This window comes from Apis florea, unplaced genomic scaffold (assembly GCF_048593485.1).
Source record: "Apis florea isolate Af1SG1 unplaced genomic scaffold, ASM4859348v1 contig_3203_pilon, whole genome shotgun sequence".
Classification (NCBI taxonomy): Eukaryota; Metazoa; Arthropoda; class Insecta; order Hymenoptera; family Apidae; genus Apis; species Apis florea.
This window is the reverse complement of record NW_028256723.1, coordinates 4,978,382-4,997,767: the sequence shown is the minus strand read 5'-3', so window position 1 is coordinate 4,997,767 and position 19,386 is coordinate 4,978,382. Positions and strand designations below refer to the sequence as shown.

At 25.3% G+C, this 19,386-nt stretch overlaps 3 protein-coding genes across 3 annotated transcripts; 2 read left to right on the top strand and 1 right to left on the bottom strand.

Annotated features, from left to right (window-relative positions):
• Nucleotides 1-1,377: 1,377 nt before the first annotated feature.
• Nucleotides 1,378-7,794, top strand: alka (glycine receptor subunit alpha alkaliphile). The gene is made up of 9 exons (XM_003693793.4): nt 1,378-1,504; nt 1,704-1,774; nt 3,197-3,296; nt 3,440-3,594; nt 4,182-4,337; nt 4,840-4,980; nt 5,045-5,274; nt 5,484-5,624; nt 6,957-7,794. The coding sequence occupies exons 1-9, from the start codon at nt 1,431-1,433 to the stop codon at nt 7,209-7,211; spliced, it is 1,323 nt and encodes a 440-aa protein (XP_003693841.2). The 5' UTR covers nt 1,378-1,430; the 3' UTR covers nt 7,212-7,794.
• On the bottom strand, nt 6,756-12,131 carry LOC100871027 (periodic tryptophan protein 2 homolog). Its single transcript, XM_012487030.3, has 15 exons — nt 12,004-12,131; nt 11,550-11,662; nt 11,291-11,385; nt 11,085-11,213; nt 10,729-10,999; nt 10,477-10,661; nt 10,157-10,394; nt 9,576-10,080; nt 9,025-9,362; nt 8,778-8,925; nt 8,503-8,680; nt 8,274-8,417; nt 8,133-8,207; nt 7,837-8,056; nt 6,756-7,756 (listed from the first exon to the last, which is right to left on the bottom strand). Exons 1-15 carry the CDS (start codon nt 12,019-12,021, stop codon nt 7,615-7,617), a joined length of 2,799 nt encoding a protein of 932 aa, XP_012342484.2. The 5' UTR covers nt 12,022-12,131; the 3' UTR covers nt 6,756-7,614.
• Nucleotides 12,132-12,411: 280 nt separating this feature from the next.
• Vha16 (vacuolar H+ ATP synthase 16 kDa proteolipid subunit) lies at nt 12,412-18,579 on the top strand. The gene is made up of 3 exons (XM_012486931.3): nt 12,412-13,235; nt 15,049-15,238; nt 15,827-18,579. Exons 1-3 carry the CDS (start codon nt 13,160-13,162, stop codon nt 16,029-16,031), a joined length of 471 nt encoding a protein of 156 aa, XP_012342385.1. The 5' UTR covers nt 12,412-13,159; the 3' UTR covers nt 16,032-18,579.
• The last annotated feature ends 807 nt before the right edge of the window (nt 18,580-19,386 follow it).

Sequence of the window (19,386 nt, the reverse complement as noted above, 5' to 3'; positions counted from 1 at the left end):
ACTTAAATATTTCAAGGAATATATTTTATAATTGTTTATATTTTCTTAGAATTTTCTTATGAAAATTGAATTTTTTTTAAATTATATATTTTTTTATATATAGATAAATGCATAAATAGATTTCCTAATGTACAATTAAAATTTTTAACAATAAAATTTTTAGATTAGAAAATATAATTTAACAGAAATTTGCATGGATATTGAAATTTCTATCTAGGAAAATATAATCCTAGAAAATGACTCACGAAATTTTTCTAGAATATGATGTAGTTATTTGTTATACTTATTATTTACAATACTTACCGCTTTAAGTTGACATATTGGCAGGAATTTTATGAAAAGTAACATATTATTCTGTTTCATATTTAATTTTTTTCAAATGTTATATTTTCAGAAAATGAAAAAAAATATAAAAAGATATAAAAAAATATATCAAAAAAGATATATAGAAATATAAAAATATATTCTATACATTATATTAGAATATTCTGTATTATGTACAACCGTATTAGAAGTAATTCTATCTGAAAAAATAAGTTGAAAATATAAAATAAAATTTATTCATTCGAGGCTTTATTTTCGAATAAAATAAGTTTAAAAATTGTTCAAGTACAATTAATTAAAATTGATTATTTCTCGATTAGATACGAATAAACTATCGATAAGTAATTATTCTACATGTAAAAATAAGCAAAAAATATATAAAATTTTATTTTATATTAAATCTTTGTCTTTTAGAAAATTAGAAAAATAGAAAATTTAGAGATTGAACATGTACATATAATCGAGAAGTCGTGTAATTTGTGAAAGTTAAAAGTGAATTTTCAAATTCAATTTTTTTCTTCGAAAAATAATTTTTAACCTAGAAAAATTTATTTTATGTTTTTTGCTTATTTTCACATGCCCATTCTTATCTAATCAAATACGAAATAGTACCAATTTTAGTTTGAATTTGAAAAATATTTATTTTATTTGTTTTATTCGAATCTTTTAAACGAAGTTTCAAATGAACAAATTTTATTTTATCTTTCACATACACTCATCCCTTCGATTGTATCATCAGTTATCCTGTATAAAAATACAAAATACATATAAAATATATAAACACATATACAGAAAAATTATGTTATATATAATATGTTATTATAATATAATTTATATATAAAAATACATAGATTTCTGGCACGTATATTTTTATATATACGATTTACGATAATTTAGAATAGATATAAGATTAAATTATTGCTGCTGACAACTTCTATCGTTGAATCGTTGTACAACTTGAAGAAAAGCACTGCTAAACCGAAGATATTTGACGATATTTGCAATTGAAATAGATTGCACGTAACTACCATAGTAATAGGTTAATTGAAACGCGTAATAGCCGGGAGAATGGTTGATCAAAACGTATCGGCAGTTGACGAAATTTTATGATGAAGAACACGATCCTAACAGTACTCTTTTACTCATGCTTGAAGCTTTTCGCAGTGTGTTCCAGTGTGAGGTATAATAATTTAAAAAAAAAAAAAGAAAAAAATATTAACATTTCTTCAATTTACATCGATTTAATATTTTGCTCCTTATTTTTTGCACACTTGAAATGTTTCAAATATTCTTCTCATCTTTTATACATAAAGTTTTTTACAATTTAAAATTTTTTTTTTTTTTTTAATAATTTTATCAAATATTCACCTTTTTCGTAGCTTATTGACCGATGATGCGAAAAATTCTACTCTTAAGTCAAGGATCGTTCTCCCGGAGCATTACGTAAAAGGTTTGTCAGCATTTCAACGAAATACTTTTTCTTGGAATTTAACCGGAAAAAATACATTCGATGTACAATTAACATACAATACGTACACATAATGTTTCTATCAGCAATATTTTTATTATCATCGTTTCTGAGACTTGCAACATTTTTTAGATAAGTTATAATATAACAACTTATCAACATATCAACAACTTTTTTTCATTTTCATTTTTTCATTTTCAAAATTGAATTATGAAATTATTCTAAACAATAATAATATGACGAAGCAATATTATTGTAATTAAAATAACGTTGAAATACTGTGTGATTCACAATAATTAAATTACACATTTGATATTAAATTATGAGGAATTTTTGTAAACCTTTCATTAATGAAAGTGCGAAATTTTTCATTATTTCCAAATACATATATATATTGCGTGTCAGACAAACAATTTATGCACTTACTTAATTAGATAAATAATGAATTATATTTTAAAATCTGCATTCATTTTCATTTGTATTGTAGAATTTCTCTCTTTGCCGTGTTATAATTGATCGAACTTTCCCTCAGATATATTCTACAATATTTAAACTGTTTAATTCAATAGAGATATGCAACTCGAATTCGATGAATCATTATAAATCAATGGTTCTCAATTTGTAGGTCGTGACCCACAAAGAGATTGCAAAATGTTCTTTAAATGATCAATTTGGTTCTCATTTTTAATTAATATTGATTTTTAACATTTTTTTTTATATATATATATAATGGTATGGCTCCTCTATTACTAATCGTGTAAAAACAAAAGATTACCTTATCATTTCTTCTTTTTCTGATAACGCAAGATTTCACACGTGTCCTCCTTTCATTTCCACGCGCTCTTGACACCATAGCACGATAACTATAAAAAGCGAGCAAGTAACTGTCTTTAACAAAAAAATCAAGTTTTTTTGAATATATTTTTGAAAATATCTTTTCTACATTTTTTTTCTTAATTTTTATTAATTTCTTTTCTTTTTTTTTTATTAATTTTTTTTTTTTTTTCGATATGACAATGAACGAATTATTTGTGCCCCCCTTTCAATGTTTTATGGATATTTTATATCGATTACATGTATCGAATTATCTACCGATCCAAAAATATTTTTATGCAATTTTTATAAAATGCAGACGTAAATCAAAGAATATATAAATTTCATTGAAAGATATGGGCGCGTGTGAACACTTTTTGAACATAATACTTCATTTAAAGGCGACCAGCCAAAGCAACTTCGTTCGTTTACTATGTGAAAATATTATTAAAACCAACTATTTTGAATTATCTCGATGAACATTAAATTTGGGATATTGTATATGCGCAATTTGTTTAATGATCTTAGGTGTAATTATATTCTAATGTATCGTATTAATTTTTTTGTATCAATACAAAAATGTAAACGCAGAGATCAGGCCTCCGTCAAAGCAAGGTTTGCCGGTGCTCGTGGATTTCAATATCTTCGTAGCTGATATTAATTCAATAAATGTGGAGGATATGGACTTCCGGTAAGCCAAGATCGGCAATCGATCAATTATCATTTATTGTATCAGATTGGTCAATGAACGATTAGTATCTAATTGCCTGTGTATGCAATTTTCATAAAAAAAAAAAAAAAAAAAGATAGAATAAAAATTATATTATAAAATAGGGTGGATATGTTCGTTCGACAAAGTTGGATCGAATCTCGACTCGACATGCCGGATTATATTTTCGAGGAAGGCGACGATTATGTCACGTTACCTCCTGAATTCTTCGACAGTTTATGGCAACCGGATCCTTATTTTTTAAATGCAAAAGTTTCCGGTGAGTGATATCAAATATCGATACCTTCGATTTATTTTAACTTAGATTAGACGAGATTTCATTTGAATCAATCAAGATAAATTTTAATGTTAACGGTTACGAGATATGAATAATATTATGGTTAAAAAAAAAAAAAAAAAAAAAAAAAGTAAATTTTCAATTCGTTCAACTCTTCGGAATTGTTTTTGTTATAATGATATTATACGTTTCGATTCCGTCATAAATGAAAGTTCACAATATGACAAGATATGACATAGACTAAACTTTCTAATATTTTATCGCAAGTTTTCATTAATCATCTGTGTTATCTATGTACGTGTTATATCCGACAGTATGTCGATAACAATCTTGATTTAACTTGATGCGAGTACTACATCTATCTATCACTGAAGTGAGAAAAAAGAAATAATAATAATAATAATAATAATAATAATGTAAAAAGTGACATTGAAATGACCTTAATGTTTTTATTTTCGTAATGACTTTTCGGAATAACATGTATACGTACGGATTTCAATTTCGAATATCCTATTTAAATTTATAAATTAAATTAAAAACACTTTCTTCGTTTTCTTTTTCCTTTTCAGAAATTGCAGCGTTGAATCACAAATTCTCCTCGGTAACGTTGTATAGGAATAAAACGGTGAAATATTCGGCACGAATGCATGCCATCATCGCATGCCAAATGGAATTTCAATTGTATCCGATGGACATTCAGATATGCCCTATCTACATAGAAAGTTGTAAGTTCAATGGCAGGGAAAAGGATTATCGCATTATTTATATACACATTCCGTAACTTACTAATTACATTTTAACTAATTAATGCGATTAAAATCAATCCATTCTGCAAAAATTCTATACACTAAACGACTTATGAGATTATATATTATACCGAGTAGCGTAGAGTATAATGATAAAACAGATTGTTAAAACAGATTGCAATTTTCAGAATGACAAATGAAATGGACATCATTTGTATTCTACTTATATTCATGTAAATTATTAAAGATGGAACATTTGTCTCTTAATCCAATCTTCTTATTAATTAGCATTATTAATTTGTGTTTTTTATTACGTTATATATTCACATATTGATAATAATTGAAATTAACAAGCAGAGTGTATCCTATAATGCTATAAACTCTGGCCCATCAATTATCATTCATTTCTATCCAACAAGTCATCAAACTCGACAGAATCAAATTCTACATTAACTTGGAAAAATTGCTATACTCGCGATAGTTTCCTATCACAAACGGAAGTTACGTTTGAGATGGGGAACAGGTGCTGTCACGGTGAATCCAGAATTGAAACTTCTACAATACGACATCGGGAAGCCTGTAGTTGCCGAGGAAACAGTCGATTATATGCTCGAAAAAAGTGGTATGATCTTTCTCTAATAATTTTGGAATATTACGAACAATATGTATGATTCGATGATTTGCAGGAAATTTCTCACGATTGGTAGTTTTCTTCCGTTTCGAGAGGCAAATTGGTCATCATTTGATACAAACGTTTGCTCCGTCCACGTTGGTAGTAATGTTATCTTGGTTTAGCTTTTGGCTGGGATTAGACGCGATTCCTGGTCGCGTAGCTCTTTTAGTGACCAGTATGCTGACCTTAGTTACTATGTTTACTGGTTTAAAAAGCGATATTCCTCCAGTTGCTTATGTGAAAGTAAGTCCTTTTATTAATATTTCATTTTATTAACACATCTTATGAATACTTATTTTAATATTTTATCTAAAAAAAATGAAAGATTCAATAGTGAAAATAGTGAAACGGTTCAAAGAATCATAGCATATTTCTTTGCTTTTATTAATCATTAGATTATTTTATCGTATTATTTATTATAAATTAATATTTATTATTTTTTTTATGTTTAGGCATTAGACGTTTGGATGGCAGGTTGTATGATGTTTGTATTTGCAGCTCTTGGGGAATTCGTAGTAGTCAAAGTACTCGATTTGCGATCCCAGTTGGAGTACGATTTGCAAACGTCGATAATATCTCGACATTATTCAACAGTTCGTATGACAATTTTTTCATTATTTTTATAAATATTATTAAAATTAGAATAAAGATTTCATTTAATACCAAAATGAAAATTCCTACGAAAGATTAATTATTTATAACGTCATATAACTTAGAAGTTATTATATAATATTTTTATTTTTATTTTTAAAATTTTATTTTATCTTCTTATTATTGTATACATATATATTATTTATAACATATTGATAACACTTATCTATAACAATTCTTAATTTCATATTTATTTAAAAAATTGTGATCACAATATTTTTCTTAATAATTTCTTTCAAATATCGATGTTCAAGTGATCTACACAATATTTTGTTATATTTTTTTTTTTTTTTTTCATATTTATCAAACTTTGTCAATTTTCTCTTCAAATCAAAAAATTTTGAATATTTAATTCATTTCATCTTTCATTATGTCTTTTGATCCTTATATAAATTCTTAATCATTCAATATATATATATATATATATATATGAGCACGCACATTACTCAAGGTTAATACCGATATATTAATCAACCAAAGAATCTTATGAATTAATGATTAACAAGGAATTCAATGAATGCGTCATTAGATAAAATATAATAAAAAGAAAACATTAGATAAGATACAATAAGAAATAAATTTTTTGTATAAAAGTAAATTATCACTGCCCTTATTTTCTTATATATCTTATTTATTTATTTATTTAATATTATCTAATATTTTTTCAGTCAATGAGTATTTAAGCAAATTAAAAAATTATTGAATAAAAAAGATATTTTTTTTTTTAAATTAGATGTCATAAAAAACATTAAAAAAGAAGGCCTTGCATAAATTAAGTAAAATTTAGTGTCTCTCTAACATTGATAAATTTCCGTGAAATTTCTCATATTCTAAATCATCAATTATTACACTTTACCATCCAAATATGATGCATGCAAAGATTAGATAACATATTATATTATTCATATAAAGACATCTATTAATAATTTTTTCGCTATATTTTTTTTTTATATTTTCATATGCCAAAAATATCTTTTAATAATTTTTGTTAAATTTATTTTAATATTTATTTAATTAAATTAATTATTATTTAAATTATGGAATTCTATATATATAAAAGAACTGAAAATAAATTTTATAAGTAAAAAATTTATTGTTATTATTTCAAAAATAAACTTTGCCATTCGTAATAGAAAAATTTCATTAAATACTAATTACATTTTATTAATTTATAACTTATAAATAATAATTTATATTATATCAGACATATACCAAAACTAATTAATTATAATATATAGTCAACTTAAAAATAAAAAATATCGTATTATTTTTAGCGTGCAATTGCTATCGAAAAAGGGCAAAGCATCTGGGATTATGATTCAACATATATATCAAAATTAAAAAATAAGAAAGTTGGTAGTAAGCATCTTTTGCAAAATGCATGGTTAGATCCTGAATATCCAATGATACGTGTATACAAAACACAATCACAAACAATAGATACTTATAGCAGAATAGGTTTTCCTATATTATTTATGTTATTCATCATTTTGTATTGGCCGATACTTCTACTTAAAAAAGCAATGTAAAATTATAAAATATATATAGTAAATAAGAAAATATAAATTATCAGTAAAACTATCATGTTATAAAAAATTTTTCATAATTGTAATATCTTCAAATAAAAAACTCTATTAAAATGTTATATAATTAAAATATATGAATAATTTAATTTAATATATAAATAATAATATATATTTTTATATATAGTTAATTTAATATATTAAATGAAAATAAATAAAATAAATATTATATGTTATATAATAATTAATTTATTCTAAGTTCTCAGTTATTATAAAAAAAAACTATATATAATTTATATAAGTTATACATAAAATATTTATATACATATATTTGTATTCATATAATATTTATACGACATAATCTATTTTCTTATAATATATATTTTATAATTATCTTATATTGTATATTTTAATTATTTTCTATTTCTTCTATTAAAGATTTTTCAAATTTTTTGTCGATTTCTATTATATCTATTTCAGAAACAATTCTTTTAGCTTTATAAACTCCAACTTTTTTTAAGTAACTCATTGTATATTGATTGAAATCACATCTGTAATAATAATAAAAAAAATATTAGAAATTATTAAACAATTTATAAAAATTATATATTAATTAAAATTATACTACTACATTTTACTTAGATCATCATATTTCTTTTGCATATTTTTTTGCAACATCAACAATATTGGCATTTGAAGCGCTGCATTTATTCTTGGTCCATGTTTGGTCAATATTGTTTCTATCCAAAGAAGATAAAAATGTATGTGTCTAGTAAATTCCAGTTCTGATGCTATGAATTTCAATACTTTCTCGATATAAATATCAGATAAATTTGTCACGGTTAAATCAACTGAAATAAAAAATATAATAAATATATATATATATTGAATGGTAAATGACATATTAATAAATTATTAATAACTTACTATCTGAACAGAGAATATTTTCTATAACATATTTTATTAATGATTTTTCATTTAATTTCAAAGCCATCATTAATGCTGAAAAAATTTTTTAATAACATTTTTTTTATTGAAGAAATTGAAAATTATATATAAATTACAAACCTTTTGCATATTGCATTTCATTTAAAGTTTTTTTCACAGTTTCTGGTGTAATTCCTAATTCCAATTGAAATGGATCAAATGCCAATCCAATGTCTAATGAATATAATAATAATCCTTCCGTCGTTGCCGCAGCCCAAGCTTGACCTGTATAAAAAAAAACAAAATTAAAATTAGAATTAGAATTACTTATTCATAATAATTAATTAAAATAAAATAAAAAAAATTTAACCTGTTGGAGAAAATTGTAAACTATATACTCTAACTTCTGGTTTTATATTTCTACTAGCCATATCTCCACTTCTAACACCTGGTAATCGTATTTTTACATTTCCTCCTTCGTATTCATCACGTTCTTCCACTAACGCCAGATTTCCAAATTCTGTTAGATTTCGTCTATTTATAATATCCTATTAAAAAATAAAATTTTATTGAAAAAAATAGTACTATTTTCCATTATAAAAATATTTTAAAAATATTATAAAATTAATATAAAAAGTTACACACATCAACTGCATCTAATGATCTATTTTGTGTTATAATAAATTTTTTTACAAGTATATATTCCTGTACATTATAAATGCATATATTTTTGGATTGTCCTCCAGCTAATATACATGTACCATCAGCTGAATAGCAAAGAACTGAAAAAGCTCTAAAAATTTAATTTTAATTTTTGTTTAAATTACTTTTATATTATTATATATTATATAATATAATATTTCTTATAACTTGTATCTATAAAAATACTTACTTGCCCTTAAGACTTTTTTTAGCGGTAATAAGATCAGTATCAGATCTTCCACTGCCTAGATCATTTCTTCCTTCAATACTACCAATTTGTACTGCTGTTTTACAATGAAAAAATGAAATTTGTCCATCTAAAGTAGCAACTGCTACTTCTTCACCATTTGGCTTATATGTAACAAATAAACCATCAGCAGTTAACTGTAACGTTTCATGAACAGAACCATTTTCAATCGCATTCCATATTTTTAAAGTTTTGTCCCAAGATACAGATACTAATTCGGTGCTTGCAACACTTGGATTAAATGCCAAACTAGCAACTGGACCTTCATGTCCACTTAATATCTAAAAATAATAAAAAATATTTAAATACAATTTTTAAAAATTTTTAAATTTTGAAATAACAACAAAAAATAATTTGAAAAATTTAAAAATTTGCAAAATTTTGTTTCAATTTCATATTCTCTCTTTCTTATTCAGATTAAAAATTTTTTATATAAAAAAAATGTTATTTAAAATTAAATTCATATAAAAACATCAATATTCAATGTAAAATACCTCTAAAAGTGTACCCAATTTAATACTCCATAAATAAATTTCAAAAAAATCTTGACCTCCAGCTGCAAGAAACTCATCATTTGAATCTAAAGCAATGCAGGAAAATTGTACCGGTCGCGGCGAAGTAAGAGTTCGAAAATTCCTATATCTTGCTAAATCATATGCTCTAACAGTGCCATCAAGAGATGCAGAAACAATAAATTTTCTATTATGACTAAATATCACTCCTGTTATTGTAGATGTATGTTCCTGAAATGTAATAGAACAAAATCCATTCATTGTATTCCATAATTTAACTTTTCCATCATCGCCTCCAGTAACTATGTATTGACCATCAGGACTGTATGCTAAACAATTCATATTGTTACTGTGACCTTGTTGCTTCATAGCATAAGTTTCACTTTGCCACTCCCATACTAATAATTGACCAGCTGTAGAACATCCTAAAGCTATCCAATCACCAGTTGAATTTATGGCAATAGATGTAATACACTGATTTGAAATACTAAAAAATAATAAAAATTAAAAAAAATAAGTTATATTAATATTAAAACAATTGATAAATTGAGATATGATTATACCTTAACGAATGTATCATATTTACATCAGGCATTTCATATAAATAAAATGAACCATTACTAAATCCTACGACTAGAATATTTGTTTGCTGATGATATGCAGCTGCAGTAAGTGTTATTTTTTTTTTCTCATGCTTTTGAACTTCATTACTTAAATAATGACGACATAATTTGGTATAACGTAATTGCTTAACTCCTGTTTCATTTTCAGTGTCTTTTACATCCAGTTCAGATGAATTTTCTAAAATATATATTATATTATATATTTCACAATGTTTTTATTACTATCATATATATAATATAAAATTATAAAAAAAAATTACGTGATTGCTCTAAGTTATATTCATAAGCTTTCACTTGTTTATCTGTTTTTTCTTTAGCCTTTTCAACATTGATATCATCTTCTTCGTCACTATCTGCTTTCTTGTTTTTCTTAAATGGTGGTGATTCTAATGGCATTAAATCTTCTGGATCAATTGTACATTCCCAAATGCATAGTTGTCCATTTCTTTATAATATATGTATATCATACTATAATAAAATGTTTTTCTAAAAATTAGATTCAAATTACATACCTGCTAATTGTAGTCAAATCATAATTTTTTTTTTCAAAAAAACATGTTACAATTTCATCAGAATGACCACCAAGATTAATATATCTAAAATTTACATATTTTTCTAAACTATAAATTTTAGTAGCCATATCTTTAGAAGCAACAGCTAATAATTTTGAATCATAAGACCAATTAACAAAAGTTGTGTCATCCATAGCTGCATGGAATACACGTTCCATAATAAATGGATTATATTCACCAGTTTGCAAGCCAGGTGCATTAAAAATAAATACTGAAAAAATAATCATTATTTATCTTTCATAATTAATTTAATAAAAAAACTTAATTATATATTAATTATATATAAATAATTATACCATTATTTTCTTTGCACACTGCAAAATGTTTACCATTTGGAGAAAACTTTACACATCTAACACGTCGTTTAAATCTGTATTTGTGTATTACCATTTTACTAATCATACTAATTATATGAGCTTCACCTTCTATAAGAAAATTATTTAAATAAAATTATATTGAAATTTTAAGATTATTTTCTAAATAAAGTATATAAAAATTATACCTTCATTAATTACAATTAATATTGATCCATTAGGCGATAAATCTATGTTTATATAATTATATCGACTTTCTATAGGTAAAGTATTTGATTTATTACTGAAAATATTTATAAAATTATTTTATTTATAATTATATATAATATTATTATTTTATTTATTTTATATTTATATAAAATTGAAATATTATGATATATATAATAATAATATGATAATAATATGATTTAAATGGCATAAAAATTTTTGAATAAATATTATACTTACTTTTTTAAATCATATATTGTTATTCGATTTCCTACGGGACTAATAACTGATGATCCATCTGGAGTAAATATTAAATCTCCTTTACGATAAACTGCACCAAGTAGATTACTAAACTATAAAAAAAAGTTAAAAGTATAGTTATATTTTGTCAATTTTTAATATTATTAATTTAAATATATATTATATAATATATATATTTATATAATATATAATTGTTTTTCATTGGATCATAGATTTTTGTTATTTTGAATTTAAATAAAAATATATAATTTCATTTAAAAAAATTTTTGAAAATTAATACTATATATTATATTAAATATAGTGTTATACATTGTATTAAAAAGTAAACCTAGGTTAGGAATACATTAAATAATTTTAACATTTTTCTATATATTTAAAATATTTATTTGAATAATTATTATTTTATAAATCATAATAAACACATTTTTTTTACCTTATATGCAAATTTCATGATGCTTTAAAATATATAATTTTTTATCAATTCTTTAACAATCACGTTTAATGCCACATTTGAATTAAACATACTATAGTTACAGTCACTGCATATGACTTCCGTTCAATGAATCCAATCATGTATAACAATTAAGGCGTTGGCTCAAAATTTCAAAATTTTTTTATCAAATTTGACAATTCATATAAAATAATATGATAACAAATACAAAATAATTACAATTAAATTATTAATATTGTTTTAGTATACATATTCAAAAGATTATTAATAATATCAATTACAATTCTCATGATATTTTATATAAATTTCATTTTTTATAAATATTTAATAAAAATTTAAATTTAAAAATTTATATATATGAAAAGTTTATTATTATGAAACGAATTAAATTAAAATAATTTATTCAAAATAAAATATATATAACAAATTTCATATACAAATGCAAAATTTATATCCAATTTTTTTATAATTTTATCTATAAAATCATCAAAAGAACATCTATATTTTATATTATAAACATATTAAATCATTACAATTTTATTTAATTAATTTTTTTTAATCGAAAATATAACTGACTATATTTTTGTTTAAATTTAGTCACGTGTTGAAATAAATTTTAGTAAAATAACCTCAAAGTTCATTATAAATTTTTTATATCTTTTTTTAATAAGTTTAAATGATAAATGAGATTTCCAAAGCAATATCCAATATATTTCTAGATGAATTTAAGCAATAGAAATGATTGTAAAACATAAATAAATACAGGAAACGCGTGTCACGCGCTCCAAAGAGCAAAAGCTTGCGCAATAGGCGTGCGCGATGATCGAATAGAGAGACTATAGCGCGACTGACGTCAGATATAAAAGATGAAAGACGGCACAGGATTCGCTTGCAACGCTGTAGTCCGCAGTCGCGAACCAATGGCAAGAGAATAGACATTACCGAGCTTCGGCAGCCTCTTCTTCTCTCACTCGTCACTCGTCACATGACCCGCACTCCTGCACGATAAGCCATATTTGACAGTGGCACTAGTTTAGCGAAGTGAGTGCGTGAAGATCGCTCTTCATCCGACGTTCGCGTTTCGACAACCTGTAAATACTCGTGATCGATTTGACCTACGAGTCTTGAACACATCACAATGTCCGACGAAGATCATCCTATTTATGCGCCCTTCTTTGGAGTAATGGGCGCTGCCTCAGCCATTATATTTTCTGGTGAGTTTCAGTTGTTTAAATTTGGTCTGGACGTTTGATCAAAAAGAGCGCGAATACAAGAATTTACAATTTGTAAAATAAAAGACAATACAATTATCGAAAGAATAACCCTTAAAAATATATTATAACATTGGCAGTTCTATCATACACACGCCATTTTCTTTGCTACAAATGGCATAAAGTATGGAAAAATAAAATAAATGTTGAAGATTAATCAATTTGTGTAATCAATGTCTTAATGAATATTTATATTCATTGATTGTTCATATAAATTGTATTCTATTCTTTATTCATTACCAACTAACTACATTTTAACGATTAATAAGAATAAATACCTATTTTCATGCTCTCGTAAATTTATTTTGGTATGCTTTATTGTTGTCAAATCTGTCACCCGGTGATATATAATACAGTACGCCCAATACAGGTGTGTCCAAATCCGAAGTACTGAAGATATCAAGGATAGAGATTCAATTTTGAAGCGCCATTTTTTTAGGCACACAGATCTAGGATTTCGTAATGTTCCGTAAATGCAGTCCAACCAATTTAATTTTACATTACGAGAGAAACATTCATGCGCCGCGTTTGAGAACTGAGATATTGGCTGTTATTTCGTAATGCTGACCTCGTTGGATAGTTTTTGAATAAAAGTCTGCATGCATTGGTTCATGGGCGCGGGAGGTAGCTAATATAGGATTTACGGAGATCAATGGAAGATTCCACCAGATGCAATTATCGATATTACGTTTATTAATTTCAATTTTAAATTGATTTTTCAATTCTTTTTATGTCCTCTTATGATAGCAAAAGAGAAAGCATGTTCAAGACACGCAAACTTAAACTTTGAAGTATCGTCGGCGAGTCCCTATCAAGGAAATCAATACGAATCCCTTTTCCCGTGTGCGCCAGTCTTGAATGGACGATAACATACAAGAAAAGTTTGATAATTTATGAAGTTCGAAATGCATAAAAAATCTTGATTCATATCCATATAAAACTTAGAAATTAAATATTTCGTGGTTATATTGTCTTTATTTTATATGTATATATATATATATATATGTATATATATAAATATGTATATATATATATATATTATATACATATATATGTAATAAATACTTTCTTAACTTATTTAAAACGTAAACTTGATCAAATTATGAAAATTAAAAGAAAAAAAAATTATCTACTTGTGCCACGCCCCCTACTCGCGGAATGGGACTTACATGATTATCATGTGACTGCCAACGTGAGAATCATGTGACTACGATTTTCACTCACGAAGGAATTATTTGTCATGGCATTACCTGAAATTTTATATATTTTTTTCAATTTCAAAATTTTGAGAAATATCTATAAATTGTGATATCAATATCATAGACATTGGCCGTCTGTGACCTTTTAATTAAAGATCAATATTAAACGAAATCGATAGTTCTTGATTTCTAAAGAATAATTTTAATGCAAGATTTGAAATCTTTAATAATTAAATGAGAAATAATTTCAATAATAATAATAATTATCTTAATAATTATAATTTATTGTTGTTTATAATATCAATTATAATTATCAAGATATAAAATGTTTATTTAAATGGAGTTTTATAAAAATTTAATTATAAATTTAAATATAAATATAATATATAATATATAATATAAAACTTTTGTATAATATCTGGATATTATAATTGTTGAATGATATATATAAAAAAATTTATATCATGTATAATTGTAGATCTAATTATGAAATAATTGTTTATGTAATTGATAAATAGAGATAAATGAAATTAAATAAAATATTGTTTTATTTTCAGCTTTAGGAGCAGCATACGGCACAGCAAAGTCAGGTACAGGAATTGCAGCCATGTCTGTTATGAGGCCAGAACTTATCATGAAATCAATTATTCCTGTTGTTATGGCTGGTATCATTGCCATTTATGGTCTTGTAGTAGCTGTTCTAATTGCTGGTGGTCTAGAAGAACCTAAAGGATATACTTTATTCAAGTATGTTGTATAATATTACTTATTCATAATTCTTTTAGGATAGTTCAAATCAAATCAATAGAAATATAATAATTAGTATGCATACAAAAAAAGTTTAAATTTGCCCTTTATATGTGTAATATTGTACATATATTTGAAGCCTAAATTATTGTTGTATTGATTTTTTATTTATTATTGTTTCTATTGATATTTTATATCCAAAATATAATTTAGGAAAAAGTTATTATATTAATATTTATATTTATATATTTATATTATTATCTATAATTAAAGATTATATTATTATTTTGTAAATATTAAAAATTTAATGATTTTGAATTAACTTTAAACATGATTTAATTTATGATTTAATTATATAAGTATTGTTCATTCTTTACATATTGAGAAAAATTTAGATTTATTTCAGATCATTTCATTAATTATTCTAAAAATCTAGTAATACATGTTTTTAATTAATCAGTTTTAACTTAATTTTAACTTTTTTTGCTTTATCAAATATATATATAATCAACTGTTATTAAATGTATATAATCAACTGTTGTTTTTTTCTTTCCATAATTAACAAACAATTTTTGATCTTTTTACTAGGGGTTTTGTACATCTGGGTGCTGGTTTAGCTGTAGGTTTTTCTGGTTTAGCTGCTGGATTTGCCATTGGTATTGTTGGTGATGCAGGTGTAAGAGGTACCGCACAACAACCTCGCTTGTTTGTCGGTATGATCTTGATTCTAATCTTCGCAGAAGTATTGGGTCTCTATGGTCTCATCGTTGCCATCTACTTGTACACCAAGTAAAACAATTTTAGTAGCAGGAATGCAAGACTCGTCGCCTGCAACCAACAACGTTCCCCGACTCTTAAAATATTACGACTTGTTTCGAGATTTTACTTAAACACATTTTTTCCATGCATACTCACATTGATTCATCTAAGCATCCTTCTGTAATACTGTATTCAAGTTGATATTAGAATCCAAGCATTTAATAAGTACATATTCATTACATAAATGACATAATTGTTGATAAATATTGCAAACAAGTAACAAGAGTGCTGAAAATCTAATTAATTGAGTAAATATTTTGAATTGAAAACAAATAATTCTCTCTCTCAGTCTTGCATGAAGAGGATGTATGTACAGAAAAGCAACAGGCGACAGGGAGTTATACTAAAGAAAGACCTTAAATATCCCATGTCGAACATTTCTCTTTCACTGTATAGTAATCATTTGTAGTGTAGTTTGACATTGAATTATCAATTAAGATAATCGGCTCTACTGAGTGTATAAAAGAAAAAACTGTTAATGATAAAAGAATATTTAGCACAATTATATATATTAAATGAGATTGAAGTGACAGTATACAGATTGCAGATGAACGTCTTTTATGACAAAAAAAAAAATGAAATTGTAATATCTGAATTAGAAAGTGAAAAGAATACGCAAGATTGCGCGTAAAAAACAGCATAATATGTGATGGTTGTACAAACTTTTATCTTAAACTGAAAAAGAACATAGACATTGTACAATCGAAACTATAAGACACAAAGTATAGTATGTGGAATGAAGTTTTAGGGAGAAAAATGAAATGAATGTGAGTAGATAATGGACAGATACATGATAGTATTAAGTCAATTCAGAAGCTGCTGGACGTATCGGGAATTTGCACTTATAGGTAGCAATGTATGTATGATTTACAAAATAATTTTGGGTGACTGCAAAGGCCAGCGGTAATTTCCCTTTTTCAGCTAAACATGCTTATTTCACTTTTCATTAGATATATATGCATAAATATATATGTTAATGAAGTGACAAGTATGTTGATGCAACACAAAAAAATAATTCCATACGTTCCAGCAGATGTATGACTACCTAAGAAAAGGAGTTACGAGATAATAATGGTAAAAAAAAATAATTTGTACATTCCATAATAAGTTTGTTCAGTACAGGCGAGCGGGCGCTTATAATGGCGCAACAAATGTAAATTTTTTGGATAAAAAAAAAAAAAAGAAAAAATTAATTACTTTACATTTCTTTCAGGACGAAGTTTTTAAATAAATATAATTATGAAATTATTTAATATAAATAAAATTATTTTGGTAAGTTCATTGTCATGGGAGCTGGCAATGAACTTCTCATTCATCATGGCCTTTTAATCGGCCATCTCTCTTTATAATAAATATGTATATCATCTCATAGTCGAGGACAAGAATTCGTTGCGCCCGCTTGTTAAAATTTTATTGACTGCGCAGTATTTTCTATCTAAAACACAATAAAGCTCAACGTGTAGGCGCATTTCCGGGAGAGAATAAACATGTAAACACTTAATGTTTAAAAATGTTTTAGCTTGCAACTATAGTGCATCAAAAAATGAAAAATTCTTTTAAATTTATCTAATCGAAAAAAAAAAAGAAACAAGAAATAGAATGAGTTTATGCTTCAATGTATCTTTTCATCGTTTATAATCCTCGCTTGAAAATGCACCTATATTATATTAAATTACATTATTAAAAAAAGATTTTCCCATCAAATAGTCATTAGAAATTGAATTTTTAACAACGATAATAGAAAGAAATGGAATAAAAACGGCATAATGGAAATAGAAGAAAAATTGAAAATCTTTTGAAAAATTCGTAACTACAACGTATAACACAAGTGAAATACAAATGCGAGCCGGGGAGCGGTGGTGGTGACTTTCCGCAACGAAGGAAAAAACGAAAAAAAGAGAGTTACAGAGAGCATAAAAATGATCTTCACTTCACATTCGATAAAATGCAAAACAGCACATGAATATATTATGCCAATTACCTCTGTTCCTCCTTTTTCCTATCTTCCTAGATTCCTATTTCTCTAGTAGCGATAATTTAAAAAAAAAATCTGCTATAATTATAAACTATGCCCGTATAATGTATATATCACCCGCCATGCTTTACAGAATATAATTAAAATTTTTTAGACTAGATTAGGTTAGGTATTATAGGATACCAAAACCTTTTGTAGTTGTGAGTGAACGTAAAATCGATATGCAAATAAGCATGTATGTGTGCGTTATGTGTGTATAGTAAAAAAAGGAAGACCGATGAATGCTAGTACGCGTGAAGAAGAATGAATGAAAAGCAAAAAAATAAAAAAAAAAAAGAAAAATAAACGAAAAAGCACTGGCAGATGGAGGAAAGATACCGCCGCCGCCGCTGCCCCCAACGTACTATCTTCCAGTGTTATTAAAAAAATAGTCTCATTGTTGAGCGCAAAAAAGTGATACTGATCAATAATAATTATTTATGTTATAATTCGTCCTCGATGTTACAGAAAGAAACCGTGTTTAATAAAAATTTAATTTGGACAAACAGTATCAGTACTCACTTATATCATCGAAAATTTACCTAGCTGTATACATACACTATATTATTAGCGATAAGAACAATTAAACGCATGATGTTGATAATCCATTTTTTTATCACTGCCATTCAATTTAAAGAACCATGCTTTCTATATTGCATCATTGGTACCTATACGTCTCATTGTAACATTTGATGTTTTACGTGTTCGAAAAAAAAAAAAAAAATATAAAATGAGATAAAACAAAATTTGTGTAAAAGTAATTGGACAAAAAAGAATCACGAAAAAAAAGAAAATTTTTATTAATTCGCCAAACATTTTCTTTTAACTTTTTAAATAATTGTCAAATACTCAACTTCAATATATTTGTTCGGTACTTGTAAATATATAATTGTTTGCGTAATATGTTTAGTAAACATAGAAAATTAAATTAACATTGAACGAAAATTGTTCTTGAAACCGCATATAAAGGAAAATGCAAATTTATTATGTAACCGAATTTGTTCCATAGATAGAAAATTTTATCTGCGCGTTTAAATATATATGTATATTTACATCCCTTCATATGTCATATACCTACACATGCGTATATACATATATCCGTACATATACGCATATACGATGCATAGCCAAAGTAAAATCAGGTCATTCGCGAAAATAAATTGATATCCGAATTACTTTGATTTAAAATAGTACCATTGTTAACCACAATATCAGAGTTTGTTAGAGAATTGTTAAATGAATCGAAAGTAATAGTAAATATTACTTTAACGATTTACCTTTATTAAAGTTTGTGTAAATATCTTTAAAAATATAT

Bases quoted from the DNA above. Each gene is read 5' to 3' on its own strand.
- alka (XM_003693793.4), top strand. From the start codon at position 1,431: ATGATGAAGAACACGATCCTAACAGTACTCTTTTACTCATGCTTGAAG. The intron at 3,595-4,181 runs GTGAGTGATATC...TTTCCTTTTCAG, and splicing joins TTTAAATGCAAAAGTTTCCG to AAATTGCAGCGTTGAATCAC. The intron at 5,275-5,483 runs GTAAGTCCTTTT...TTTTATGTTTAG, and splicing joins CTCCAGTTGCTTATGTGAAA to GCATTAGACGTTTGGATGGC.
- LOC100871027 (XM_012487030.3), bottom strand. The intron at 10,662-10,728 runs GTATGTAATTTG...TATATTATAAAG, and splicing joins GATTTGACTACAATTAGCAG to AAATGGACAACTATGCATTT. The intron at 10,081-10,156 runs GTATAATCATAT...ATTATTTTTTAG, and splicing joins AATATGATACATTCGTTAAG to TATTTCAAATCAGTGTATTA.
- Vha16 (XM_012486931.3), top strand. From the start codon at position 13,160: ATGTCCGACGAAGATCATCCTATTTATGCGCCCTTCTTTGGAGTAATG. The intron at 13,236-15,048 runs GTGAGTTTCAGT...TTTTATTTTCAG, and splicing joins CTCAGCCATTATATTTTCTG to CTTTAGGAGCAGCATACGGC. The intron at 15,239-15,826 runs GTATGTTGTATA...TCTTTTTACTAG, and splicing joins AAAGGATATACTTTATTCAA to GGGTTTTGTACATCTGGGTG.